Below are 27500 nucleotides of genomic sequence, written 5' to 3'. Positions count from 1 at the left end.
ACACACACTCACACAGACACACACACACACACACTCACACACACTCACACACACACTCACACTCACACTCACACACACACACTCACACACACACACACACACACACACACACACACACACACACAGCATGTATACAGTGGTCCAGTTTTATGGTTTTGAGGTTTTGAGTGTATCTGAGTAACTTCTGCAGCCAGTAATACAAGTGATGTTAGAGGGGTTTGAATCCCGAACTCCCACCCTCGTCGAGCCAGTAACCATAACCCAGTAACTCTAACCCTAACCCAGTAACCCCAACCCAGTAACTCTAACCCTAACCCAGTAACTCTAACCCTAACCCAGTAACTCTAACCCTAACCAGTAACCCCAACCCAGTAACTCTAACCCTACCTCCACAGGTAGTAATATACCTCCACAGATAGTTATATACCTCCACAGGTAATTATATACCTCCACACCGCAGATAGTTATATACCTACACAGGTAGTTATATACCTCCACAGGTAATTATATACCTCCACACCACAGATAGTTATATACCTACACAGGTAGTTATATACCTTCACAGATAGCACATCCACTTTGAGACATCCACTTTCCACCCAAACTGAGTTCCAGTCCCCCAGTGTTCAGTATTTGGTGTTAGTGAGTGTTTGTATTTATTCAGGTGGAAGAAGAACTTCAGGTCACTCAGTGGAAAGAGGTTAGAAGTTCCAGATCTGCACCGGTAGCCAATGTAAGTATCTCACACATTTCTTCTCTGATTATTTGTAGGTATTTGATATTAAAAACTTAAATCCTAAATGTAATAGCAGAGTTAGAGTATAAAGTATTAGATTTTGGGGACACTGGCATGTCTGGGTCTGTTAAAACACGTCTGTTGTTTTCCACTCTTCATGGTGGTTGGGTTCATTTTTCTCAGCAGTTTTTGTCCTTGTTGCCTCCTGTGGATCTTCTGTGGAGCTCTGTGTGTGTTTGTGCTTATTAAGTCCATTTCTCGTCAGACTCTCTTCAGGCATCCTGATCATTTTAATACAAACTGATTTATTATTAAAATAAAAGTCTGTCAGTGTTTGTTAGAACCGCGTCCAGATCTTCAGCTATAACAGCACATGGTGCAACTTTTCTGGTGTTGGGGTCATTTATTTCTATTCAAGAAAGGGTTTAATAGTTATTTAACCCATGTGTGTGTGTGTGTGTGTGTGTATGTTTGATGATGTGTGTGCAGGGTACAGTCCATCAGAACAGCAGCAGTTTAGAAGGAATGAATGCAAGTGACAGAGAAACGTTTTGGGCTCAGATAGAGGTGAGAAACTCCAAACCCCCTACCCTAACCCTAAACCCTACCCTAACCCTAACCTAACACTAACTTACACCTTAAACCCTGACCCCCTACCCTAACCCTAACACTAACTTACACCTTAAACCCTGACCCCCTACCCTAACCCTAACACTAATTTACACCTTAATCCCTAACCCCCTATTCTAACACTAACTTACACCTTAAACCCTGACCCCCTACCCTAACCCTAACACTAACTTACACCTTAAACCCTGACCCCCTACCCTAACCCTAACACTAACTTACACCTTAAACCCTGACCCCCTACCCTAACCCTAACACTAACTTACACCTTAATCCCTAACCCCTAACCCTAAATTCCTTAAATAAATCGAAGCAGGAAGTGAATTGAATAAAGTGGTAGTAAGAGTATTTGAGGTGAATAAAGTGAACGAGTGAAATTGAAGAGCAGAAGCAGCTGAGCATAAATAAATTACAATTATTATGAGTGGAAGTTAGTTAGTGGTTAGTTTGTGTTTAACTGGTTTTACTGGTTTTGCATTGATTAGAAGGAGGAAGAAAATCGGCGTCAGCAGGAGAGAAGGAAAGCCGAGGAGGAACGACAGCGAGATGAGAGAGAGAGAGAAGAAGAGGAAAAGAGAGCGACAGCTGAGAGAGAGAGATGCCAGAGAGAACGAGCCAATCAGATCAATCAACAGAGGTGATCAGTTACTTCAATACCTACATCACATTATCAGATGAATCACACCATCAGATCAATAACACCATCAGATCAATCAAACCATCAGATAAACAGTTTTTCCACGGAGGAAAAATTTGAATAAATGAAACAGCCGCTAGCTCTTACAATGCCTTTTTATTGGGTATAAGTTCAGGTGTATGTTGGTAAGTTAACAGAAAACACTTCACTTAAACATGTTTAATTCAAATTTAAATCAGATAAAGATTTAAAAGGTAAAAAATGTGATAAAGATGAAAAAGTATTTACATTTGTACATGAGCAATAAGTTGAAATAAAAATAGCATTTGTCTTTTCAACAGAGAGGTGCTCTATCGTTAGGTTTACACTAAACTCTTAAGTAGCTTCACTATTTAGTAGGCTACCTACAGCATCAGAAGCAGTGCACTTTATTAATAACGGTGTCATTGTCTATAGACATGAGACATGGCTTATCTGCTGCTCTGAGGCTAAAAAAAACCATTTCATTAAGGGTTAGCCTGTTTTGCTGAATAACATAACATGCTTAAAGTTTTTTTTGTTTTTAACAATTTAGCCTATATTATGATGGTGTAAAATTGATAGTGATTTAGGCTATTTGTCTCCATTTGTTAAAATAAATTAGGCTATCATGCTGACATCTTTCTGAATGTCTGAACAATTTAACATATATCATGTATATTCTCTACGTTATATTTTACATTACAAATAACTATCTTAGTTTAAATAACTCTGTTAGAATATCCTCTACCTGTCCCTTCAGTAGTCATGACCTCCTCGGGGTCATCAGTACAGTAGCGTCGGAACAAAAACATTCCATTAATGAGTTAGGCCAGTGGTTCTCAAACTTTTTAGACCGAGTACCACCCATTATCAAACCAAAACTTCCAAGTACCACCTATGTTTCTCATCACAGAACCACATATGGCACAAATTAATTAGGTGTGTGTGTGTGTGTTTATATATACAGTGTATCACAAAAGTGAGTACACCCCTCACATTTCTGCAAATATTTCATTATATCTTTTCATGGGACAACACTATAGACATGAAACTTGGATATAACTTAGAGTAGTCAGTGTACAGCTTGTATAGCAGTGTAGATTTACTGTCTTCTGAAAATAACTCAACACACAGCCATTAATGTCTAAATAGCTGGCAACATAAGTGAGTACACCCCACAGTGAACATGTCCAAATTGTGCCCAAATGTGTCGTTGTCCCTCCCTGGTGTCATGTGTCAAGGTCCCAGGTGTAAATGGGGAGCAGGGCTGTTAAATTTGGTGTTTTGGGTACAATTCTCGTATACTGGCCACTGGATGTTCAACATGGCACCTCATGGCAAAGAACTCTCTGAGGATGTGAGAAATAGAATTGTTGCTCTCCACAAAGATGGCCTGGGCTATAAGAAGATTGCTAACACCCTGAAACTGAGCTACAGCATGGTGGCCAAGGTCATACAGCGGTTTTCCAGGACAGGTTCCACTCGGAACAGGCTTCGCCAGGGTCGACCAAAGAAGTTGAGTCCACGTGTTCGGCGTCATATCCAGAGGTTGGCTTTAAAAAATAGACACATGAGTGCTGCCAGCATTGCTGCAGAGGTTGAAGACGTGGGAGGTCAGCCTGTCAGTGCTCAGACCATACGCCGCACACTGCATCAACTCGGTCTACATGGTCGTCATCCCAGAAGCAAGCTGACGCACAAGAAAGCCAGCAAACAGTTTGCTGAAGACAAGCAGTCCAAGAACATGGATTACTGGAATGCCCTGTGGTCTGACGAGACCAGGATAAACTTGTTTGGCTCAGATGGTGTCCAGCATGTGTGGCGGCGCCCTGGTGAGAAGTACCAAGACAACTGTATCTTGCCTACAGTCAAGCATTGTGGTGTTAGCATCATGGTCTTGGGCTGCATGAGTGTTGCTGGCACTGGGGAGCTGCAGTTCATTGAGGGAAACATGAATTTCAACATGTACTGTGACATTCTGAAACAGAGCATGATCCCCTCCCTTCGAAAACTGGGCCTCATGGCAGTTTTCCTACAGGATAACGACCCCAAACACAACCTCCAAGATGACAACTGCCTTGCTGAGGAAGCTGAAGGTAAAGGTGATGGACTAAACCCAATTGAGCACGTGTGGCGCATCCTCAAGTGGAAGTTGGAGGAGTTCAAGGTGTCTAACATCCACCAGCTCCGTGATGTCATCATGGAGGAGTGGAAGAGGATTCCAGTAGCAACCTGTGCAGCTCTGGTGAATTCCATGCCCAGGAGGGTTAAGGCAGTGCTGGATAATAATGGTGGTCACACAAAATATTGACACTTTGGGCACAATTTGGACATGTTCACTGTGGGGTGTACTCACTTATGTTGCCAGCCATTTAGACATTAATGGCTGTGTGTTGAGTTATTTTCAGAAGACAGTAAATCTACACTGCTATACAAGCTGTACACTGACTACTCTAAGTTATATCCAAGTTTTATTTCTATAGTGTTGTCCCATGAAAAGATATAATAAAATATTTGCAGAAATGTGAGGGGTGTACTCACTTTTGTGATACACTGTATATATATATATATATATATATATATATGTGTGTGTGTGTGTGTGTGTGTGTGTGTGTGTGTGTGTGTGTGTGTGTGTGTGTGTGTGTGTGTGTGTGTGATGGGAATTATGGCTTCTCGACGGGAGCCGGATCTTTTGGCTCGGTTCCTTTCAAAGAGCCGTTCAAAGAGTGACTCATCGCGCTACTAGGTAAACTATAAGACACGCCCTATATTAACATCAAATTTGAATTTGCATTAAATGTAGGCCTAATTCAAACATCACTTAAATTAGAAAGCTTAATTTCAAAACTACAGGGAAGAGACAGACTGTGGTTGCATTTCATTAAGTTTCAGAAAAATCCTCTCTTGTATAGAGATGTGACTGTGTTTGTTTCTGCTTTAAAACATAAGCACAATGAAATAATCAGATTTAACAGAATTAAACAAGTTTATAGTTTATTTCTCAATTATTTGTCATTATACTACCAGCTCTCTGTGTGTGTGTGTGTGTGTGTGTGTGTGTGCGTGCTCGTGTGTGTTTCGCTCTCCGCGATACTGAAAGTGTTTCGGATTTGAATATCGACAATAAACAGCTTTTATTACAACTTACGATCAATTTCCTCTACTGATGGAAGCTGAATGGGTGGATTACAGCCAATAAGAACTGTGCAGGAATAAATGACTCGGCTCCTTTCGTTCATTTCAAAGATCCGTTCAATAGAATCGGTTCGTTCGTGAGCGACCCATCACTATATCTGCAGTTAGCACTGAGCATGTGAGTGAGTGCGCGTGTTTAGCGGAGCAGCCTTGTGATGTCAGGAACGGGATCAGTGAGCTTCAAACGCAGATCTGCTCTGACAAAAGCAAGAGAGCTACTGATAACTTTACTTATAACTTTACTGATAACTTTTTATTTATAATGATTTATACAGATTTTTTTATTTATAATTATTAAATTATTTATTTTTTCGTTGCATATTATTACTTTTCCGAGATTATCTGGCGTACCACCTCGTGCTGCTTCACGTACCACCAGTGGTACGCGTACCACAGTTTGAGAACCACTGAGTTAGGCTATTTAATATATTACACTTCAAATTATGTTTATTATTTTCAGCTTGAAACTGGATATTTGTGATTAATGGTGTGTACTGGGTTCTACAAAATAAACTACGCTAAGTTGACTTGGCTATGTTGCGCAATACCGGCTGCATGGGGTCTGTCCTCTGGAAAACAGGTCTGTTAATTTGGCACATTTGGCAGCATCTTCTTCCTTCGCCTTTCTTTTTTTTTTTTTTTTACCTGGTCTTTTCGGCTCCACCTGGCCTCTTCCTGCCCTCCTTCACCACCGACTGATGGTTTGCGCTATTCTGTTGCTATATTTAGTTTTACCGGCGCTCCAGAAAAGACACCTCATGGGCCAAACCAACTTAAACATTTGGGAGGAAAGAATGCCCTCAGATGGTAGAACCCATCTAATCTACTGCTGCGATGTAGGGGCTGCGCTGTCAGATGAATGGAGAATGAATGCAAGAATAAGATTAGATAAGTGACAGATACAGTGGGGTCAAAAAGTATTTAGTCAGCCACTGATTGTGCAAGTTCTCCTACTAAGAAAGATGAGAGAGGTCTGTAATTTTCATCATAGCTACACTTCAACTATGAGAGACAAAATGAGAAAAAAAAATCCAGGAAATCACATTATAGGATTTTTAAAGAATTTATTTGTAAATTATGGTGGAAAATAAGTATTTGGTCAATAACAAACAAGCAAGATTTCTGGCTCTCACAGACCTATAACTTCTTCTTTAAGAAGCTCTTCTGTCCTCCACTCGTTACCTGTATTAATGGCACCTGTTTGACCTCGTTATCTGTATAAAAGACACCTGTCCACAGCCTCAAACAGTCAGACTCCAAACTCAACCATGGCCAAGACCAAAGAGCTGTCGAAGGACACCAGGAAGAAAATTGTAGACCTGCACCAGGCTGGGAAGAGTAAATCTACAATAGGCAAGCAGGTTGGTGTGAATAAATCAACTGTGGGAGCAATTGTAAGAAAATGGAAGACATATAAGACCATTGATAATCTCCCTCGATCTGGGGCCCCACGCAAGATCTCATCCCGTGGGGTCAAAATGATCATGAGAACGGTGAGTAAAAATCCCAGAACTACACGGAGGGACCTGATGAATGACCTGCAGAGAGCTGGGACCAAAGTAACAAAGGCTACCATCAGTAACACACTACGCCGAGAGGGACTCGAATCCTGCAGTGCCAGGCGTGTCCCCCTGCTTAAGCCAGTACATGTCCAGGCCCGTCTGAAGTTTGCCAGAGAGCATATGGATGATCCAGAAGAGGATTGGGAGAATATCATGTGGTCAGATGAAACCAAAATGGAACTTTTTGGTAAAAACTCAACTCGTCGTGTTTGGAGGAAGAAGAAGAACCCAAGAACACCATACCTACTGTGAAGCATGGGGGTGGATCATCATGCTTTGGGGCTGTTTTTCTGCAAAGGGGACAGGAAGACTGATCCATGTCAAGTCAAGTCAAGTCAACTTTATTTATATAGCGCTTTTTACAATATACATTGTCTCAAAGCAACTTTACAAAATCCAGGACCAACAGATACAAAAACCCCTGTTGAGCAAGCCGAGGGCGACTGTGGCAAGGAAAAACTCCCTGAAAATTACAGGAAGAAACCTTGAGAGGAACCAGACTCAACAGGGCCCATCCTTCTTGGGTGGTCTGGAGGATACTTTAAATAAATACACGATTTACACAAATCATACAAACACAGAATTGAATGATCTAAAAGTCATACAGTGGTAATAAATAGATAAATAAACAATTAAATAATAATAGAGTTGTTATCCGCTCTAGTCTTCAATAAAGTCTGTAGTGATTTCTTGTCGTTGCAATTACTCCAGACCCGTCACATCTGACAGGAGCAGCATCGTTGTCCCGGCAGTCTCGACTTTAATCCTTAACCTCGGCGGGTAAACAGGTTTCCATCAGAATGCCCTCGGGGTAAAACAACAGAGAATGTAGTTAATAATGTACAATGCTAGTTGACAAACAGTTTTACAGAGAGTTTTAGACTCCGGCAGCCCTAATTATTACAGCATAACTAAAAGGGAGAGCGAGCAGGTAACAAGGTCATGAAGGCTTTCACAGGACATCAGCGCCCACCTCTCCTACCCAAACCAGAGTGATTGGACAAGAGAGGCAGAACGACAGCGACCCAACATCCCTGATCACCACAAGTTTCTATGACCAAGAACCCCCAAGCTCTGCGCCTTTGTCTATACTAATCAAAAGCCTGAGAAAATAAATATGTTTTCAGTTTAGACTTAAACATTGAGACTGTGTCCGAATACCGAACAGAGGCAGGAAGATTATTCCAGAGTTGTGGAGCTTTGTAAGAAAATGCTCTTCCACCAGCTTTGGTCTTTTTAATTTTAGGAACTATAAGTAACCCTGCATCTTGTGAACGAAGTGGACGTGCTGGGTTGTAGTAATTAATAAGCTCACTCAGATACTGTGGAGCCAGACCATGTAGCGCTTTATAGGTTAGTAAAAGTATTTTGTAATCAATGCGAAATTTAACTGGCAGCCAGTGTAGAGATGATAGAACAGGAGTGATATGATCAAATTTTTTAGTTCTAGTTAGCACTCGAGCTGCTGCATTTTGAACTAACTGGAGTTTGTTTAAGGATCTACCAGAGCATCCAGTTAGAAGAGCATTACAATAATCTAACCGAGAAGTTATATACGCATGGATCAGTTTTTCGGCGTCATTAACAGATAGTATATTTCTTATTTTAGAGATATTACGCAAATGATAGAAAGCAACTCTAGTAATATTATTAATGTGTGTATCAAAGGAGAGATCTGAATCTATTGTGACACCTAAGTTTTTTACATCTGGGCTGGGAGTAACAGAGAACGTGTTTAAGTTTAGCACCAGGTTAGACAACTTGTCTCTTGCAGCTTTAGAGCCAACAAGTAAAACCTCAGTTTTATCTGAATTAAGTAAAAGAAAATTAGACGACATCCAGTTTTTTATGTCGTTTACACAATCTTCTATCTTACTGATTGTGTCAGTATCATTTGGTTTGGCTGATATATACAGCTGTGTGTCATCTGCATAGCAGTGAAAGTTTATGCCATGTTTATGAATAATTTCACCTAGTGGAAGCATATAGAGTGTAAATAATAGCGGTCCAAGTACCGACCCCTGTGGAACACCACACTTTACTTTTGTAGTTTCTGAGCATTTATTATTTACATAAACGAATTGAGAGCGGTCAGTCAAATATGATTGAAACCAAGAGAGTGCGAGTCCTTTAACACCTACTGTATTTTCTAGCCTCTCCAGTAAAATGTTATGATCGACCGTATCAAACGCTGCACTAAGATCTAATAGAACAAGAAAAGAGACACATCCATTATCAGAAGACATTAACAACTCGTTAACTACTCTAATTAATGCGGTTTCGGTACTATGGTTGGGTCTAAATCCTGATTGAAATTTTTCATGAATACAATTTTCATTCAAATAAGAACATAGCTGTTTGGAAACGACTTTTTCTAATATCTTTGAGACAAAAGGAAGGTTTGAAATTGGCCTATAATTAGATAAAACATGTGGATCAAGATTAGGTTTTTTAATCAGGGGTTTAATAACAGCACTTTTAAACAATTTAGGTACATACCCAAGGCTAAGGGATGCATTGATTAATGTAAGCAGGGGCTCTACAATAGCTGGGAGTAAATCTTTAAGTAAACGAGTTGGAACAGGATCGAGTATACACGATGATGACTTCGATGATTTAATCAACACAGTTAGTTCATTTTGGGAGATTGGATTAAAGGAATTTAGTTGGATTAACTCGTTACTATTATCACCAATGCTGCTCGGAGTGAGTCCATACTTAACATTGGCAAGTGACACACTCTGACTCTGAAGTCGTATTTTTTCTATCTTGTCATTAAAGAATTTTAAAAAATCATCGCTGGTACAGTCAGGCGGTATATTAGATTCAGTTTCATTGACGTTTTTAGTTAATTTGGACACTGTCTCAAAAAGGAATCTAGGATTGTTTTTATTTTTCTCTATTAGGGATGAATAATATAAAGATTTAGCTTTTATAAGTGCATGTTTATACTCAGTTAGAGCATCTTTCCAAGCAATCTTATACACCTCCAGTGTAGTGTGACGCCACTTGCGTTCTAATTTCCGTGCTGCTTGTTTAAGTGCGCATGTGTGGTCATTGTACCAAGGAGCAAGTTTTTTCTCCCTAATCAGTTTAGTTTTGAGTGGGGCTACGTTATCTAAGGTTGTGCGCAGTACGGTCTCTAGGTTTTGAGTTGCCTGATCTAGTTCTTTAGGTTCTGATGCTGATATATTTGGTAATTCTGGTAGGCAGTTTATGAACGCTGCTGCAGTTGCAGATGTAATAGTGCGCTTACATTTAAAACGATTTGGTTGCTGTATATTATTGGACAGGGACACTTCATATATTAGTAGGGAGTGATCAGAGATTAAGTCATTCTGTGGTATAATTTCCAGGTTGTCTATGTTTATACCATAAGTAAGTATTAAATCTAAGGTATGTTTACAGCGGTGAGTGGGTCCTGTTACATTTTGGGTGATGCCTAAGGATTCTAAAATAGAATCAAACGCAATTTTGAGTGGATTACACTTATCCTCATAATGAATATTAAAGTCACCAACAATTAAAGCTTTCTTAGTTGATAAGACTAATTTAGAAAGAAAATCGGCAAATTCGTTAAGAAATTCTGAGTAAGGACCAGGGGGTCGATAAACAGTAACCAGTTTAAACATACTATTTTTATCAGATGAACATTTATTGGTTATGTCAGAGATAAGAACTTCAAACGAGTTTGTTATGGGAGATGATTTTACAGTAAGACCTATGTCTTTATCATAAATTGCGGCTATTCCTCCACCACGACCGCTAAGACGTGGCTTATGTTCATAACTGTAACCCGGAGGAGATGCTTCATTTAAACTTAGATACTCATCAGGTCTAGCCCAGGTCTCGGTTAAACACAGGGCACTAAGACAATTATCTGTAATTATTTCATTTACAATTACTGTTTTGCATGCAAGTGACCTGATGTTTAGAAGTCCTAACTTTAGTTTAACTTTACTAGGGTTTTCATGATGCTCATTTAGATTAATTTTAATTAAGTTATTATGACATACTTTTTGATTTTGTTTTGGCTTACACCTGCCACGGTAAACAGACACAGTCTCAATGGTTTGTGACCTAAGGATTCCGGGTGACGTCCGATGGCGACTCGCAGACAGTCGGTTAGGCCTGTTAGTCTGCTGCCTGGTCTTGGCTCTGGATAGTCATTTAACACTATCTGCCGCTACACTAACGCGGTGGTAAAGCCTGTCACCTATGCTGCAAGAAATGCGAGCAGCACCCTCCCACGTGGGGTGGACACCATCCCGCTTCAAAAGACCAGGCCTTCCCTCAAAGGTGGACCAGTTATCTACAAAATCGATGCAGTTTTCTGAGCACCATTTAGACATCCAGCGGTTCAGCGACAACAACCTGCTGTAGGTTTCGCCACTGGGTCGAATCGGTAAGGGGCCAGAGCACACTACTGCCTCAGACATCGACCTAGCTAACTCACACACCTCTTTAACATTACTCTTAGTAACCTCAGACTGCCGTAAACGAACATCATTAGTGCCGACGTGGATAACAATCTTCGAAAATCTACGATTAGCATTAGCCAGCACTTTCAGGTTTGCTCTGATGTCAGGCGCCCTGGCCCCCGGAATACAGGTGACTATGGTTGCTGGTGTCTCTATGGGGGTTGCAATACGCACGTGTCGGAGCTGAGAATCTCCTATAACCAGAGCACTTACATTAACAGGCTTCTCAGCGGGTGGCTCACTGAGTGGGGAAAACCTGTTGGACACGTGCAACTGAGATGGTCGGTGCTTTTCCCTACGACTATGTCGCCGAGACGTCACCCAGTCGCCCCGCTGTGAGGGCTCTAATGCCGGAGTCTGGGGTTCTGTACCTGAACTGCTGGCATTCGGGACTGCTACAGCTGAATCTAAGCCCTCACTAGTAGTAGTCTGTTCTAACGCCCGAATGCGCCCTTCTAACACTGAGATCTTCTCCGTCAGACTAACCACTAATCTACACTTATCACATGTAAAGTTATCACTAAACACGGAGAAGGAATAACTGAACATATTACACTCGGAACATGGATACAAAGCTCCTGCTGGGGCCATAGTAACAAAGTAATATACTTAGCTTTACAAGATGAGTTGGAGATGATGTTTATGTTGGATTCACCGGCGCTTCTGCTGGTAGTCACAGAAGAACGGCTTTAATTCCGGATGAAACAGGCGATGATGAGCTGGAATACAAAAACCACCAACCAAACAACACAAACGTGCTTCGTTCGGACAAAAGCGGCTGTAATTCTAAAGGAAAACGGTGTTATGCGCTGGTGTACAAAACAAATAAACGCGCTTCCTACGAACAGAAACGGTTATAACTCCTCACAAAACAGAGGTGTTTTAAGAGCTGAAATACAGAACACAACCAAACACAAACGCGCTTCGTGCGGACCGAAAACGGTTTTAATTCTGGATAATTATGATGTTTATGCGCTGAAGTACAAAAACAAACAAAACCGGGCTTCGTTCGGATGCCGGTAGCAGAAGTTTCCTAGTTTCCAACACAGCACGAATTTACGTTAGTAAACACAAGCGCTTTTTTACGATAAACAAAATAAAACTAAATCAACAACACACGGAAGATTAACGTATAAATTATATGTTTAAAACATACGTATATAAAAAGTTATTTAGCTAAAGGCTACAAACAAACTACTAGGCTAGCGTCTCAGCGTGCGTACCACCGGAAGTGACGTACCCCGAATGAACGGGGTCTTCCCGAATGAACGGGGCGATGTATCGTGAGATTTTAAGCCAAAACCTCCTTCCATCAGTGAGAGCATTGAAGATGGAACGTGGCTGGGTCTTCCAGCATGACAATGATCCCAAACACACCGCTCGGGCAACGAAGGAGTGGCTCCGTAAAAAGCATTTCAAGGTCCTGGAGTGGCCTAGCCAGTCTCCAGACCCCAACCCCATAGAAAATTTGTGGAGGGAGTTGAAAGTCCGTGTTGCCCAGCGACAGCCCCAAAACATCACTGCTCTAGAGGAGATCTGCATTGAGGAATGGGCCAAAATAGCAGCTACAGTGTGTGCAAACCTGGTGAAGACTTACAGGAAACGTTTGACCTCTGTCATTGCCAACAAAGGTTATGTTACAAAGTATTGAGTTGAACTTTTGTTATTGACCAAATACTTATTTTCCACCATAATTTACAAAAAATTCTTTAAAAAATCCTACAATGTGATTTTCTGGATTTTTTTTTCTCATTTTGTCTCTCATAGTTGAAGTGTAGCTATGATGAAAATTACAGACCTCTCTCATCTTTCTAAGTAGGAGAACTTGCACAATCAGTGGCTGACTAAATACTTTTTGACCCCACTGTAAGTGTCAAAATTATTTTTCCCAACCGGCCCAAACTTGAGATTGACATGAGCCGGCCCATCGGGAATCCTCACGAATCTCCCGATTAGCCACTCCGGGCTTGAATATGAGACTAAACAAAAACGAATTCTAAACAAAGACCAGCTATTGTCTGTACCTGGGCGGGTCGCACCTTGTCACACAGGTACCAGGTAGAATCCAGGTGAGAAGATATGAACCCAATCACAGGGCACTTAACAAAGGTGGAACAAGACGAAGAGCCACAAACAAAAAGGAACTCAAAACAAAACCATGAAGAAAACCAAATCAAATCTGAAGCTTGAAGCAGAGAGACGAGGACAAAGTGGAACATCTACAGGCTGAGGAGGAAACTCACCCCACAGGTACATAACCCCAAGCTGCCCCAGTGTAATCATGCATTTGCCATACTGGGGTGTTTATTATGACCACCAGAAAAACGCAGAGCTCTAGTAAAACAGATAAAAGGAAAAAAGAAAAGCAGAGTCGCATCGATACCAGCTGCTTAATCCACCGGTGTAGCAACTCAGGCTTTCAAGAAAACACACAGAGGGCAGGAAACTTCATCACGCTGGCAGCGGCTAAACACAGAACAAAGACGACGCTCGGATGGTGCAGCAGTGAAACACATTAGCACACCAGAGCTGACATCTTAAACTCATGAGTTCAAATCTCAGCTCTGGTATACGGATGATGATTGGCTGGTCCGGAGAGTCGCAGGAGATTCCTCATAAATGCTGAGAACCGGTGAAAAAGAAAGCCTGTGTCAGCCCAGCAGACCAGCAACATCAGTAACACCAGCAGACCAGCAACACCAGCAACATCAGCAACACCAGCAACACCAGCAACATCAGCAACACCAGCAACATCAGCAACACTAGCAACATCAGCAACACCAGCAACATCAGCAGACCAGCAACACCAGCAACATCGGTAACACCAGCAACACCAGTAACACCAGCAACAACAGCAACACCAGCAACACCAGCAGACCAGCAACACCAGCAGACCAGCAACAACAGCAGACCAGCAACAACAGCAACACCAGCAACACCAGCAGACCAGCAACACCAGCAACATCAGCAACATCAGCAACAACAGCATACCAGCAACATCAGTAACACCAGCAACACCAGCAGACCAGCAACACCAGAAACATCAGTAACACCAGCAGACCAGCAACAACAGCAACATCAGCAACAACAGCATACCAGCAACATCAGTAACACCAGCAACACCAGCAACATCAGCAACACCAGCAGACCAGAAGACAGACCAGCAACACCAGCAACACCAGCAGTGAGCTCTTTCACAATGCTTTCATTTACACTGAGTCTTCGGTGAGATGCTAACGGAGGGCAGGTGAACCTGATGCTGCTGTTTGTGCCCCCGCCGCTGGTGGACCTGTAACACCATCACTAGAAACCTGATCTTTAGATTAGAATGTTTAATAATTATTAATATTATTATTAGTGTTTGTTTCTCTGTAGTAAAAGTTTCTCTCCTCTCATCATTTACAGGGTGGTCGAGAAACGACAGGAAATAGAAAGTAAAAATCAGCGTCAGGACACGGTAAGAACATGTACAGAAATAACTGATCATTCAGAGCTTTATAAATATATAACTTCTTGTTCCTCAGCCTTTTGTCCCGTTTTTTGGTTACGGGGTCGGCATTTCCGGCTTCTTCCCTTTTTAGGGGTCGCCGGCGGGATTTGGCACAGTTTTTACGCCGGATGCCCTTCCTGACACAACCCTCCCTATTTATCCAGGCTTGGGACTGGCACTACAATGCACTGGTCAGTGCATCCCAGCGGCTAGGTAACTATGGGACAATTCAGTGTCTCCAATTAGCCTAGTGGCATGTTTTTGGACTGTGGGAGGAAACCGGAGCACCCGGAGGAAACCCACGCAGACACGGGGAGAACATGCAAACTCCGCACAGAAAGGACCTGGACCACCCCACCCGGGGATCGAACCCAGGACCTTTTCGCTGTGAGGCGACAGTGCTACCCACTTAGCCACCGTGCCGCCCTTTATAAATATATAACATTATATATAAGATGATTTTTAACGTTATTCTACACGTCGTACAGAGGAGCAGTGCTTTTATAGAACTTTCAGAAAGTGAGAGAGAAAAGTTCTGGGCTGAACTGGAGGTGAGAAACAAAATGAGATCTTGCATCAGTACAAACCCACTGATTCTCATGGCTTTAATTTTATTATTATGATATTCATATTCATTTAATACAAACTACATTTCCAGAAAAGTTGGGACATTTAGTAAAAGGCAGTAAAAAGAAGAATGTGTGACGTTTTAATTCTCTTCAGTCTTTATTTAACTGATAAAAGTAGAAAGAAAAGATTTATGTTTCACTGATCAACTTTATTCTAGTTTGTAAATAGAAACCCATTTAGAATTTGATGCCGTAACAGACAGAGGCATGTTTGCTGACCACTTCTAGTTACAGTTTTCTACCTGTGTGTTTAACTGGTTTTACTGGTTTTACTGGTGTAGAAGGAGGAAAAAAATCAGCGCCAGCAGGAGAAAAAGAAAGCGGAGGAAGAACGACTTAGATTTGAGAGAGAGAGACAAGAACAGGATGAGAGAGAAGCAGCCGAGAGAGAACAACGCCAGAAAGAGAGAGCCAATCAGATCAAACAGCAGAGGTGATTAATCACATCAGATCAATCACATTAATCACATCAGATCAATCACATCAGATCAATTACATCAAATCAATTACATCAGATCAATTACATCAGATCAAACAGCAGAGGTGATCAATCACATCAATCATATCAGATCAGTCACATGATCAGGATCATTAAATGATTACGATTATATTTATCAGATATAATAAAGCTCCTCTGATCTTTATTACTCACACCTGATAAAATCACCTCATTTTTATTAGAGAATATAAACCTGGATTATGATTTTAATCTAGGATTAACCTCAACCCCAACCCTAACCTCAACCCTAACCTGACCCTAACCTGACCCTAATCGTAACCCAGTAATTTTCCTCAGGATAATAAAGTATCTCTCTAATCACAGTCTGAATCTAGGGTTATGATGTGATGATGTGATTATTTTATTCTGACATTTCAAATGTATCTTTTAATTACAGACTGTTTGAGATGAAACAGGAAGTGGAGAGTAAAAATCAGCAGGAAGTGGTAAGAAATCATAGAATTAACTAATAGATACTTTATAGAATTAATAATGGATTCATGTGTACATAGTGTGTGTGGCGTTACTGAGTGATTCATGTTTTAATTTAGGAGAACAAAGAATTTTACTGATAAAAGTAGAAAAAAAAGATTTGTAATGTTTCACTGATCAACTTCATTCTAGTTTGTAAATAGAAACACGATTAGAATTTGATGCTTTAACAGACTCCAAAAAAGTTGGGACAGATGCGCGTTTGCTGACCACCTCTAATTACAGTTTTCTACCTGTGTGTTTAACTGGTTTTACTGGTTTACTGGTGTAGAAGGAGGAAAAAAATCGGCGCCAGCAGGAGAAAAAGAAAGCGGAGGAAGAACGACAGAGATTTGAGAGAGAGAGACAAGAACAGGATAAGAGAGAGGCAGCCGAGAGAGAACAACGCCAGATAGAGAGAGCCAATCAGATCAAACAGCAGAGGTGATCAATCACATCACATCAGATCAAACAGCAGAGGTGATCAATCACATCAGGTCAGATCAAACAGCAGAGGTGATCAATCACATCACATCAGATCAAACAGCAGAGGTGATCAATCACATCACATCAGATCAAACAGCAGAGGTGATCAATCACATCAGGTCAGATCAAACAGCAGAGGTGATCAATCACATCACATCAGATCAAACAGCAGAGGTGATCAATCACATCACATCAGATCAAACAGCAGAGGTGATCAATCACATCAGATCAGATCAAACAGCAGAGGTGATCAATCACATCAGATCAGATCAAACAGCAGAGGTGATCAATCACATCACATCAGATCAAACAGCAGAGGTGATCAATCACATCAGATTGATCACATGATCAGATCAAACAGCAGAGGTGATTAATCACATCAATCACATCAGATCAGTCACATGATCAGGACCATTAAATGATTACGATTATATTGATCAGATATAATAAAGCTCCTTTCATCTTTATTACTCACACCTGATAAAATCACCTCATTATTAGAGAATATAAACCTGGATTATGATTTTAATCTAGGATTAACCCTAACCCCAACCCTAACCTCAACCCTAACCTCAACCCTAACCCTAACCCTAATTCTAATTATTATCTAGGATTAACCCTAACCCCAACCCCAACCCTAACCCCAACCCTAATCCTAACCCAGTAATTTTCCTCAGGATAATAAAGTATCTCTCTAATCACAGTCTGAATCTAGGGTTATGATGTGATGATGTGATTATTTTATTCTGACATTTCAAATGTATCTTTTAATTACAGACTGTTTGAGATGAAACAGGAAGTGGAGAGTAAAAATCAGCAGGAAGTGGTAAGAAATCATAGAATTAACTAATAGATACTTTATAGAATTAATAATGGATTCATGTGTTCATAGTGTGTGTGGCGTTACTGAGTGATTCATGTTTTAATTTAGGAGAACAAAGAACTTCAGTGGAAAGGAATCAGAAGTTCCAGATCTGTACTGGAGACCAACGTGGGTCCCACACTCACTCACTCACTCACTCACCCATCCACCCACTCACTCACTCACTCACTCACTCACTCACCCATCCACCCACTCACTCACTCACTCACTCATTTACTCACTCACCCATCCACCCACCCACTTACTCACTCACCCATCCACCCACTCACTCACTCACTCACTCACTCACCCATCCACCCACCCACTTACTCACTCACTCACCCATCCACCCACTCACTCACTCACTCACCCATCCACCCACTCACTCACTCACTCACCCATCCACCCACCCACTCACTCACTCACTCACTCTCACCCATCCACCCACTCACTCACTCACTCACTCATTTACTCACTCACTCACTCACTCACTCACTCACTCACTCACCCATCCACCCACTCACTCACTCACTCACTCACTCACTCACCCATCCACCCACCCACTCACTCACTCACTCATTTACTCACTCACTTATTTACTCACTCACTCACTCACTCACTCACTCATTTACTCACTTACTCACTCACTCACTCACCCATCCACCCACCCACTCACTCACTCACTCACCCATCCACCCACCCACTCATTTACTCACTTACTCAACCATCCACCCACCCACTCATTTACTCACTTACTCAACCATCCACCCACCCACTCATTTACTCACTCACTCACTCACTCTCACTCACTCACATACTCACTCATTTACTCACTCACTCACTCACTCACTCATTTACTCACTCACTCACTCACTCATTTACTCACTCACTCACTCACTCACTCACTCACTCATTTACTCACTCACTCACTCACTCACTCACTCACTCATTTACTCACTCACTCACTCACTCACTCATTTACTCACTCACTCACTCACTCACTCACTCATTTACTCACTCACTCACTCACTCACTCATTTACTCACTCACTCACTCACTCACGTATTTACTCACTCACTCACTCACAGCAGAGGTGATCAATCATATCAGATCAGTCACATGATCAGGACCATTAAATGATTACGATTATATTGATCAGATATAATAAAGCTCCTTTGATCTTTATTATTCACACCTGATAAAATCACCTCATTATTAGAGAATATAAACCTGGATTATGATTTTAATCTAGGATTAACCCTAACCCCAACCCTAACCCTAACTCACTCACTCACTCACTCACCCACCCACTCACTCACTCACCCATAAACCCACCCACTTACTCACTCATTCACTCACTCACTCTAAGTGTGTATGATCAGTACATGATGTTTCTGTTAGTGGAGATTCATGTTCTGCTGATAAATATAATAAATAATAAAGGTTTTTAATAAAGACTTGAACTGATGTAGCAGCATCTACATGAGATTTTTACTCTTCATTCTTACACAGCACTTATTTATTTATTTATTTTTGTTATGTACTGTGTTATTAATTGTGTAATATTAATCAGTGTTTGTGCTCTAATGAATCATTACAGTAATTATTGATGTGAGACACAAACCATCTCGCCACAGATCCACATTATTTTATTTTAATAAAGTGAATAAATATTTGTACAGGATGCAGCAGCAGTGATCACTAAGCGCTCAGTCGATCCCAGAGATCTTCTCAAACAGACCCAGAGAAACTCACAACCAGGTAATAAAAACTAAACTGAAACCCCAATCACATGAAAATAAATAATAACAGTGTGAATGTGATGAGGTGTGATGAGTGTAAATGTGATGAAGTGTGATGAGTGTAAATGTGATGAAATGTGATGAGTGTAAATGTGATGTGATGTAGTTTCCTCAGGTCTGAGCTACACTCCAGTCTCCCAGAATTCTTCACGTGTATCAGAGAAATCTGCTCCGGTCTCTCAGTACTCTCCTCGGGTTTCTACTGCAACTATTCCTGCTCCTGATTTCACATGGCGTGATACAGGTGAACAACCATACACACACACACACACACACACACACACACATAAAGACACACACACACACACACACACACACACATCATTTTACCATCACTACTTAAAATTTTATTCCAGCTTTACCGAATTTGTTAGAAAGGTTTTTCGGTGATTTAGATTCAGACCAACATACATGAAATAATGCAGCATTTAAAAGTAAATAAATTCTGTTGTGGTTATTTTCTGATCTTTTTGTAGTTTTGATGTTTTGCTATCATGTTAATGTCTGTTCATGTGGAGACGCGTCCGACTCGTTTCTGTTAATAACATTAGTTCAGATATTCGGTTCAGTGGGGTCAGTGTCATGTTGAATTTGGACAGTAAAGGGTCTGAATACTTTTGTAAATAAGATATTTCAGTAAAAGTTGGGACGTTTAGTAAAACTCAGTATAAAGAAGATTGTGTGATGTGTTTCATTCTCTCCAGTCTTTATTTATCCGATAAAGTAAAAAGAAAAGATCTAAACTGGGACTCATCTAAACCTCAGCTCACGTTTCCACTGTCGCTCAGTACGTCTGAGCTCACAGAACTCGGTGTGATTTAGAATAGAATTAATTCTTTGTTTAACAGTTTAATGCTGCATCAAGTAATTCAACCTGAACACCGTGTTAAGTTACGACGGTTAATAATTATTCCTGATTACAGTTTTATTATTCTGAATTTTTCAGTCTGATAAAAATGATTCACTGCACCATCATGACTGCTTAGTACATTTTTATTGTAATTAATTATTAATAAATTAATGATTAATTTATGCTATAAAATCAGTGTTTGTTAAATATTTAGATAATGATGAAGAAGACCAGCAGCAGGGAAACATCTACGACATGGTTCCTGTTCATCATACTCAGGTGTGTGTGTGTGTGTGTGTGTGTGTGTGTTGTGTGTGTGTGTGTGTGTGTGTGTGTGTGTGTGTGTGTCATTTTAATGAAATGTGTGTGTGTGATTTCCTTTAAATATATATAGGATTAAAGTTTTAAAAAAACACAACTGCACTTTAATTCACGTGTAAGTTTTAATTTTAAAGCCCTCTTTTTTTACTTTTTAAAATATTATTAATAAAATAATAATAAACATTAAATGTAAAAGCACTTTATAAACACATAAGAACGCTGTACATAATGATCAATAACTCCTTATTGTGTATTAGAAGTGTTTACAGTGTTTGTGTGTATACGGTGTGTATTGATGGTGTATGTGTGTGTATGTGTGTGTGTGTATATGTGTGTGTATGGTACAGGGTTACTATGACGATGATGCTAAACTGCAGGGTGTTTGTGCTCGAGCTCTGTTTGATTATCAGGCTGGTGAGTTTCTTCATGTTTTTATGAACATTATAATTTTTTTACTTTATTGTTTTAATTATTATTATAACATCTGAAAATATAAATATTTAATATGTTATTAATATTAAAAAGCTTTTGTGCTGGTAATATTTATATAAATGATTTCTCTTGTTTAAGTTTCAGTAACGTTTATAGTAATTCACTATAATTTTATTTATATTTTTTCTGCCTCATCATTTAATGTCATTTTAAATTATGATCCAGTTGAGTTTTTTAGGCTCAAATTCTAATAAAACCAAATAATTAAACAGTGAATTGTAATTAAATTAGACAGACGTGATTCCAGAAAAACATCCAGTTAAATAAATACAAGATAAACCATAAATACCAAAATACATAAATAATAAAACTATAAATACTCAATAATAATGATCAACATTTCTTTTATTTCTTTTATTTCTTTTATTTTCTCAGCTGATGCCACAGAGATCACCTTTGACCCTAATGACATCATCACTGATATCGACATGTTTGATGAAGGATGGTGGCGCGGGTTCAGCCCTGATGGTCATTATGGGATGTTTCCTGCTAATTTTGTTGAGCTTATTTAAATTTGCACTAATGAATGTTTTTGTTCTCTGACTTCATGATAAATCACAGAGTCACATGATCTCACAGATCATGAGTCTTTACACAGATCCTCATCAAAATCACTTCATTACTGCGTCCTGTAAACTACAGAGTGTTTAACGTCGTCATCAGTCGTTCATTTATTAAATATTTATTCTAGTTTTGTGCTGTTAGTTATTTTAATCATTTTAATCTGTTTTAAAGCTTCAACTTCAGGATGCAGCAATTGGCTAAAAAAAATCTAACTGAATTTGTTCACGCCCACTTTCAAAACAAAACCTTTGATGTTTCAAGGATGTTATGAGATGAACACACACACACACACACACACACACACACACACAAATTACACACAGATTATACACACACACACACACATTATGCACACAAACATCACACACACACATACACATTACACAGACACACACACATTATGCACACACATTACACACACACACACTGATAATCTACAGCGTCTTGTAAAGTTAATTGTGTTTGTAAAGTTTTGATGATTTATTGATGATTTATTGATGATTTATTGATGATTTATTGATGATTTACAGAGTCTGTACCTGATGAGGATTTAAATTCATTTATCCATGAAGTTCTGAAACACACGGTGTAAAATAAAACATTCACACACACGTGTCTGTTGAAACTAAACTTTAATACTTTAGTTTATTGGCTACTAGAGAAGAAATCTTGAGTACAGTTGAGGTTTTGACCACTAGGTGGCGCTAGAGAACACAAGAAATGATTTTATTTACAACACAAAGTCAGTGGAGATTCTTCAGTGTTTGTGTTGGTTTCGACAGAAAAACTGATTTAAAATAAAAAGACGAAATTAAATGAAGATTCACTTTTATTTACTAAATGTTCATCATAATCCGGGATCATTATTTAATCTATTTGAGATGTTTAACAGTTTTAAACATTTATTTTAAATGAACCAGTAAAGAGAATTGTACATTCTGAAGTAACTGATTTACCCTCCAGCTCCTAATAATAATAACAATAATAATAATAATAATAATAATAATCTGAACCTATAAATCATCACTGTGATGTGGGGGCACAAACTTAATCCAATAAAAACAATTAAATTAAAATATTAATATCTTACCTGAGCGCTTCACCAACATTAACACAAAGCGTCCTGTTGTTCTGTTGTTCTGTGATTTCATCTGCTGGGTTATTTAAGCTTTAAGTTTCATTTTAATAGATGTGAAAATGTTTTACAAATTAAATAAACCCACAATGACACACCATGAAAACATTCATAAACCTTATTGTTTTATATCTCACTTCCTCTCTTCACTCCTCCAGCACGTGTGCAGTACAGACCGCTTCTTTTCACCTGCACCAGCTTGGTTAGTGTTGGCACCCAGCCTGTCTGTGGCAGAGCTGAGATTCAAACTCATAAGCTTAAGATCTCAGCTCTGGTGTGTGATGGTGTTTTAAACCACCTGAGTGCCTCACAAATCTTTACTTCTGATTATTAGATGTATTTACATGGTGTTATTTTTACACTTTGCAGCGGTTGCTTAAATAACGACATCATATATTTCAGAGAATAAAATAAAATCTGGTTTTGTTTTAGTTCATTTGCTGTATAAAATAATGAGATTTATTATTCAGGTTTAATATAACACTGATTTTAAGAAAATGTAAATAATTGATCCTACAAAGTTGTATCAGTGACTCCGGTGAGTCTTTTTATATTGTTGGTCAGAAATAATTTTCTGATATAAAGATTATAAAATTATTATAGTATTTGTATTTATGATGTTTATCTTTTTATCTTTAAATAATCATGATTTAAGAACGTCATATTTTACTGAAAATACAGAAGATGTAAATGATTTTTCTGATATTAAATGTAATAAATCGTTTCGTTATTGATGTTAAATTATTATAAAGAATAAAATAAATCTTCTGTATGACGTCACTAGTTGTGGGTGGTTACGAGAGTGTTACGACATGACTGTGCGACAGTAAGCAGAGTTTTAGCTTTGAGCTCATCAGTGTGCGCGGTGCAGAAGGAAAGATGGCGCTGAGAGCTGCTGGTCGCTTTTGCTGCTCCGCTCTGTATAGAGCTAATAAATCTTCTCATCCAGCTGCTGCTGCTGCACTGAGTCGCTCATTCGCCACAGGAGGGGGTAAAACATCCAACATTTATTTATTTATTATTGTTATTTATTTTAATGTCTTATTATTGATCATTATTTATTAAAGTCCTTTCATCTGCTCAAGGACGTGGCGCATGCGCACTTCAATTCATTTCTACACCGTTAAACCTATTTAAATAATTTCTGATCTTCACTGAATTCGTTTTAACTAATAATAAGAATTATTAGTATATGTATTAATTATATTTATTTATTGTCTCGATCATTTATTTTTTCAGAATACAGTTAGCTCTTTAGCTTTAGCGGCTAACACTTCCGCTGCTAGCTGACTCGGTCATTATATATTAAAATATCTTCAGATTTACTAAAAATAGAAGTAATAAACTAATAAATACACTTATTTCCATTATTAATAAACACTTTTGCTTTAATGAAATTGTTGAAATAGTGAGTTTGTGACATTCACCTTCATGGTGGAGCTTTAAAGGACAAATTCTGTTAAATCTGCAGAATAAATAATAAATAAATAAATAAAACTGATGTGACTGATTCAGTATTATTACATTACACATGATTAAATGTAGTGATTAGAGTTTATAGATCAAAGAAAATACAATAGTCAGATTGAGTTTAACTGTTAAACTGTCCTGAACATTAAAATATTTAGTTTTGTTTATATTTTCATCTGATAAATTATGAAATAAACATTATTTTGCTTTTGATTGAATTAGTTTGTCTGAACAGAATGTGTGTTTGTGTGTTTATATAAAACTGAAACTTTTCTGGAGTCTGTTACAGCATCAAATACTAAACCTGTTTCTGTTTCTAAACTAGAATAAAGTTGATCAGTGAAACTATAAATCTTTAATTTTACTTTGATCAGTTAAATAAAGATGTAAGAGAATGAAACACCACACATTCTTCTTTATGCTGAACGTCCCAACTTTTCTGGAAATGTGTTTTTATTTACATGTTCCACATTTACTTCCTGTATCGTATTAAAACAGTCAGTACAGGGTTGTGTTTAGCATGTTCTCTAATGGTTTGGAATTTAAGAATTGTTGTAGATTTGAAGGTGAAATTTTTTATCATTCCTGCTTGCTCAAACATTTCAGCTGCTCAACAGTCCGGGATCGTTTACAACAGGAGATTGTTCTGGACTGCAGACAGGCCAGTTTGGCACCTGCACACTTGAGTGAAAGTCAAGCTTTTGTAACAAGTGCAGAAGGTGGCTTGGTGTTGGCTTGCTAAAATGAGCAGGGATGTCTCTCTAGTGAAAAATGTGCTTCCATCTAGATGATGTCGCCCCAAATTGTGTTTGTACCCTTCAGTGTTAATGAAGCCTTTACAGATGTACAAGTTACCCGTGATATTGACACTAACACTGGATTCCAGAGCCCATGTGGTTCTGTTCATGATTTTAGAATGTTAGGGACGGTAGTTGGTGAATTTCTAAAAATATAAAACCACATGCATCCTGGGATCAGAAAATGTCCTCTGTGTGTTCCTAATAAAGTGGCCAGTAAGTTTGAACAAAATTTCATCTGCTTTTATTTAGAATAAAGAGAATAAAATAATAGAATAAAGAGAATAACTAAACATGTTTGAGATTTAATTTAAAATGATTTTATTTCAGTGAAGTGAAATTTTGTGTTCGTAGGAATTCCCACAGATGAGCAGCAGGCTACCGGACTGGAGAAGCGCATCCTGAAATCCCTGAAAGCTGGAGCGGTTCGTACTCAATAAACCTTCTGCAGCACAGAAACTCCTAACTCACCTCAGATCTGATCATCTGATTATAATCTGATTTTAGTCTCCCAGTCGCTCTGCTGTTATATTTAGAACTTCCACTATTTTTAAATCGACTGTTTGACTCACAACAGAGCAGCTCTGCTATTGGTCTGCAGTACTGATTTAAAGCAGTACAACATGTCAGTAACCCCCCCCTAACCCTAACCCCCCCCCCCCCCCCCCCCCCCCATAAGTGCTGTACCCTTTAATCGATCTAAAGTAATTACTGTTTCAGTTACACCGTAGAGAGATCTTGATATGCTGTAATATAAAGATTATTTAGGTTCAGTTCAGTCGAGACTCCTAAACATTGTGTTTATATGGAAATAAAACAGATTTTAAAGATAAGATCAGAGCACTGATTCTTTATACTGAGGCTTTACTCCAGTCAGTGTTTGGTTCACATTTCACACTGAGCTTCAGAATAAAGTTATGAAATAAATCACCTGTTCGTGTCAGTGATGCATTTCCTGTGTGTTTAGGATCCGTACAGCATACTGAAGCCGAAGCAGTACGCCGGTTCTAAAGAAGATCCACACATCGTTCCCTCCATCAGCAACAAGAGGATCGTCGGCTGTGTGTGTACGTACAGGAAGCTCCAAAATCTCATCGCACACCAGTGTGTATCGCCATCAACCTGTACATGACGTGTGTGTGTGTGTGTGTGTGTGTGTGTGTGTGTGTGTGTGTGTGTGTGTGTGTGTGTGTGTGTGTGTGTGTGTGTGTGTGTGTGTGTGTGTGTGTGTGTGTGTGTGTGTGTGTGTGTGTTTAGGTGAAGAGGATAACACAGCGATCGTCTGGTTCTGGCTGCATGAAGGTGAAGCTCAGCGCTGCCCATCCTGTGGTTCTCATTACAAACTGGTTCCTCATGAACTTCCTCACTGAGAAGCTTCTAATTTAAATTCTATAAATATAAAGTTGATGTTAATTATTCAGACCCGGCGTTTGTTTTTCTCAGTGTGGTTCAGAATGATGCATCACAGCGCTGATCACATATAATAAACTCTATATACATTCAGAGTCTGTTTGGATTTTGTACGTTTACAGCCGTTTAACTGAAGCCTCGGTGATGCTGCTGGTTTCAATTAATTCATGTTTGGGTCAGTAAAATGTTTATGAAGAGACGAGGTAAATGTGCTAGAACCTAACCAATACTGAGCTGTTTGTGAGCAACTGATTATTATTTAACTGTAAATGATTATTAAAATGTTCACTGGGTGTGGGGTGTACAACGTTTTGCAGTAGAGATTATATAGCTGTTTAATTTTATGTAATGATGCATACTTTAGTCTTCAGAGTTTAAGGGCTGATGAAGGTTTTGCATCAGTTGAATTTTATGTTTTTGTCAGTAATGTTACTGAATGCACCAACCAAATCCTTCAGCAGAACATGGTACTGATTCACATCATTCATTTAAATAACAGCTAAGAGTCAGAAAGGGTTTTAAGATTTTTTTTTCTCTGGCTGCTTATTTGTGGTCTGAATTCAGATCTGTGAAGCTGCTTTGCATCAACTCTGAGTGGATAAAGCATTATAGAAACAAAACTTATTGTGTAAAATAAAGTGATTGGAGTTAAGTGATCAATGTTTGGTACTGACTCTCACTATATAAAGTGCACAGAGCATAAAGAAGAACTGATCTAAATATCGTGAATAAGACGATCTGATTCCGGATCACAGTAATACCTGATACATGCTTCATCAGAAGTTTTTATCTGAAAGCCTCCTGGTATGAATATAGAAATGCTGGAGAATCTCCCACAGTGCTTTTCACTGATGAATAAAGCACTGACCTGTTAATTCTGCCTGATTCTTCCTGCATGCTCCAGTGACCTCAATGTTTCAGTTGTTTTTGTTCTTAAAGACGGTTTTAAAGAACAATTGTGAT

At 39.2% G+C, this 27500-nt stretch overlaps 2 protein-coding genes across 2 annotated transcripts in view; both read left to right on the top strand.

Moving 5' to 3' along the window:
- dbnla (drebrin-like a) overlaps window positions 1-21781 on the top strand; it is a 29471-nt gene extending 7690 nt beyond the window's left edge. The window contains exons 9-23 of the mRNA XM_063014673.1: window positions 665-733; window positions 1226-1303; window positions 1849-2000; window positions 14665-14716; window positions 15238-15300; window positions 15660-15811; window positions 16275-16323; window positions 16641-16792; window positions 17612-17660; window positions 17766-17825; window positions 19379-19457; window positions 19605-19742; window positions 20563-20627; window positions 21017-21083; window positions 21537-21781. Coding sequence (XP_062870743.1) covers window positions 665-733; window positions 1226-1303; window positions 1849-2000; window positions 14665-14716; window positions 15238-15300; window positions 15660-15811; window positions 16275-16323; window positions 16641-16792; window positions 17612-17660; window positions 17766-17825; window positions 19379-19457; window positions 19605-19742; window positions 20563-20627; window positions 21017-21083; window positions 21537-21673 — 1362 coding nt within the window. The 3' untranslated portion in view covers window positions 21674-21781. The remainder of the gene's footprint in view (window positions 1-664; window positions 734-1225; window positions 1304-1848; window positions 2001-14664; window positions 14717-15237; window positions 15301-15659; window positions 15812-16274; window positions 16324-16640; window positions 16793-17611; window positions 17661-17765; window positions 17826-19378; window positions 19458-19604; window positions 19743-20562; window positions 20628-21016; window positions 21084-21536) is intronic.
- Window positions 21782-23714: 1933 nt separating this feature from the next.
- LOC134332202 (cytochrome c oxidase subunit 5B, mitochondrial) lies at window positions 23715-26632 on the top strand. Its single transcript, XM_063013750.1, has 4 exons — window positions 23715-23851; window positions 25482-25552; window positions 26095-26194; window positions 26385-26632. The coding sequence occupies exons 1-4, from the start codon at window positions 23740-23742 to the stop codon at window positions 26495-26497; spliced, it is 396 nt and encodes a 131-aa protein (XP_062869820.1). The 5' UTR covers window positions 23715-23739; the 3' UTR covers window positions 26498-26632.
- The last annotated feature ends 868 nt before the right edge of the window (window positions 26633-27500 follow it).

This window comes from Trichomycterus rosablanca, chromosome 18 (assembly GCF_030014385.1).
Source record: "Trichomycterus rosablanca isolate fTriRos1 chromosome 18, fTriRos1.hap1, whole genome shotgun sequence".
Classification (NCBI taxonomy): Eukaryota; Metazoa; Chordata; class Actinopteri; order Siluriformes; family Trichomycteridae; genus Trichomycterus; species Trichomycterus rosablanca.
This window is presented reverse-complemented; position numbering and strand designations above follow the sequence as displayed.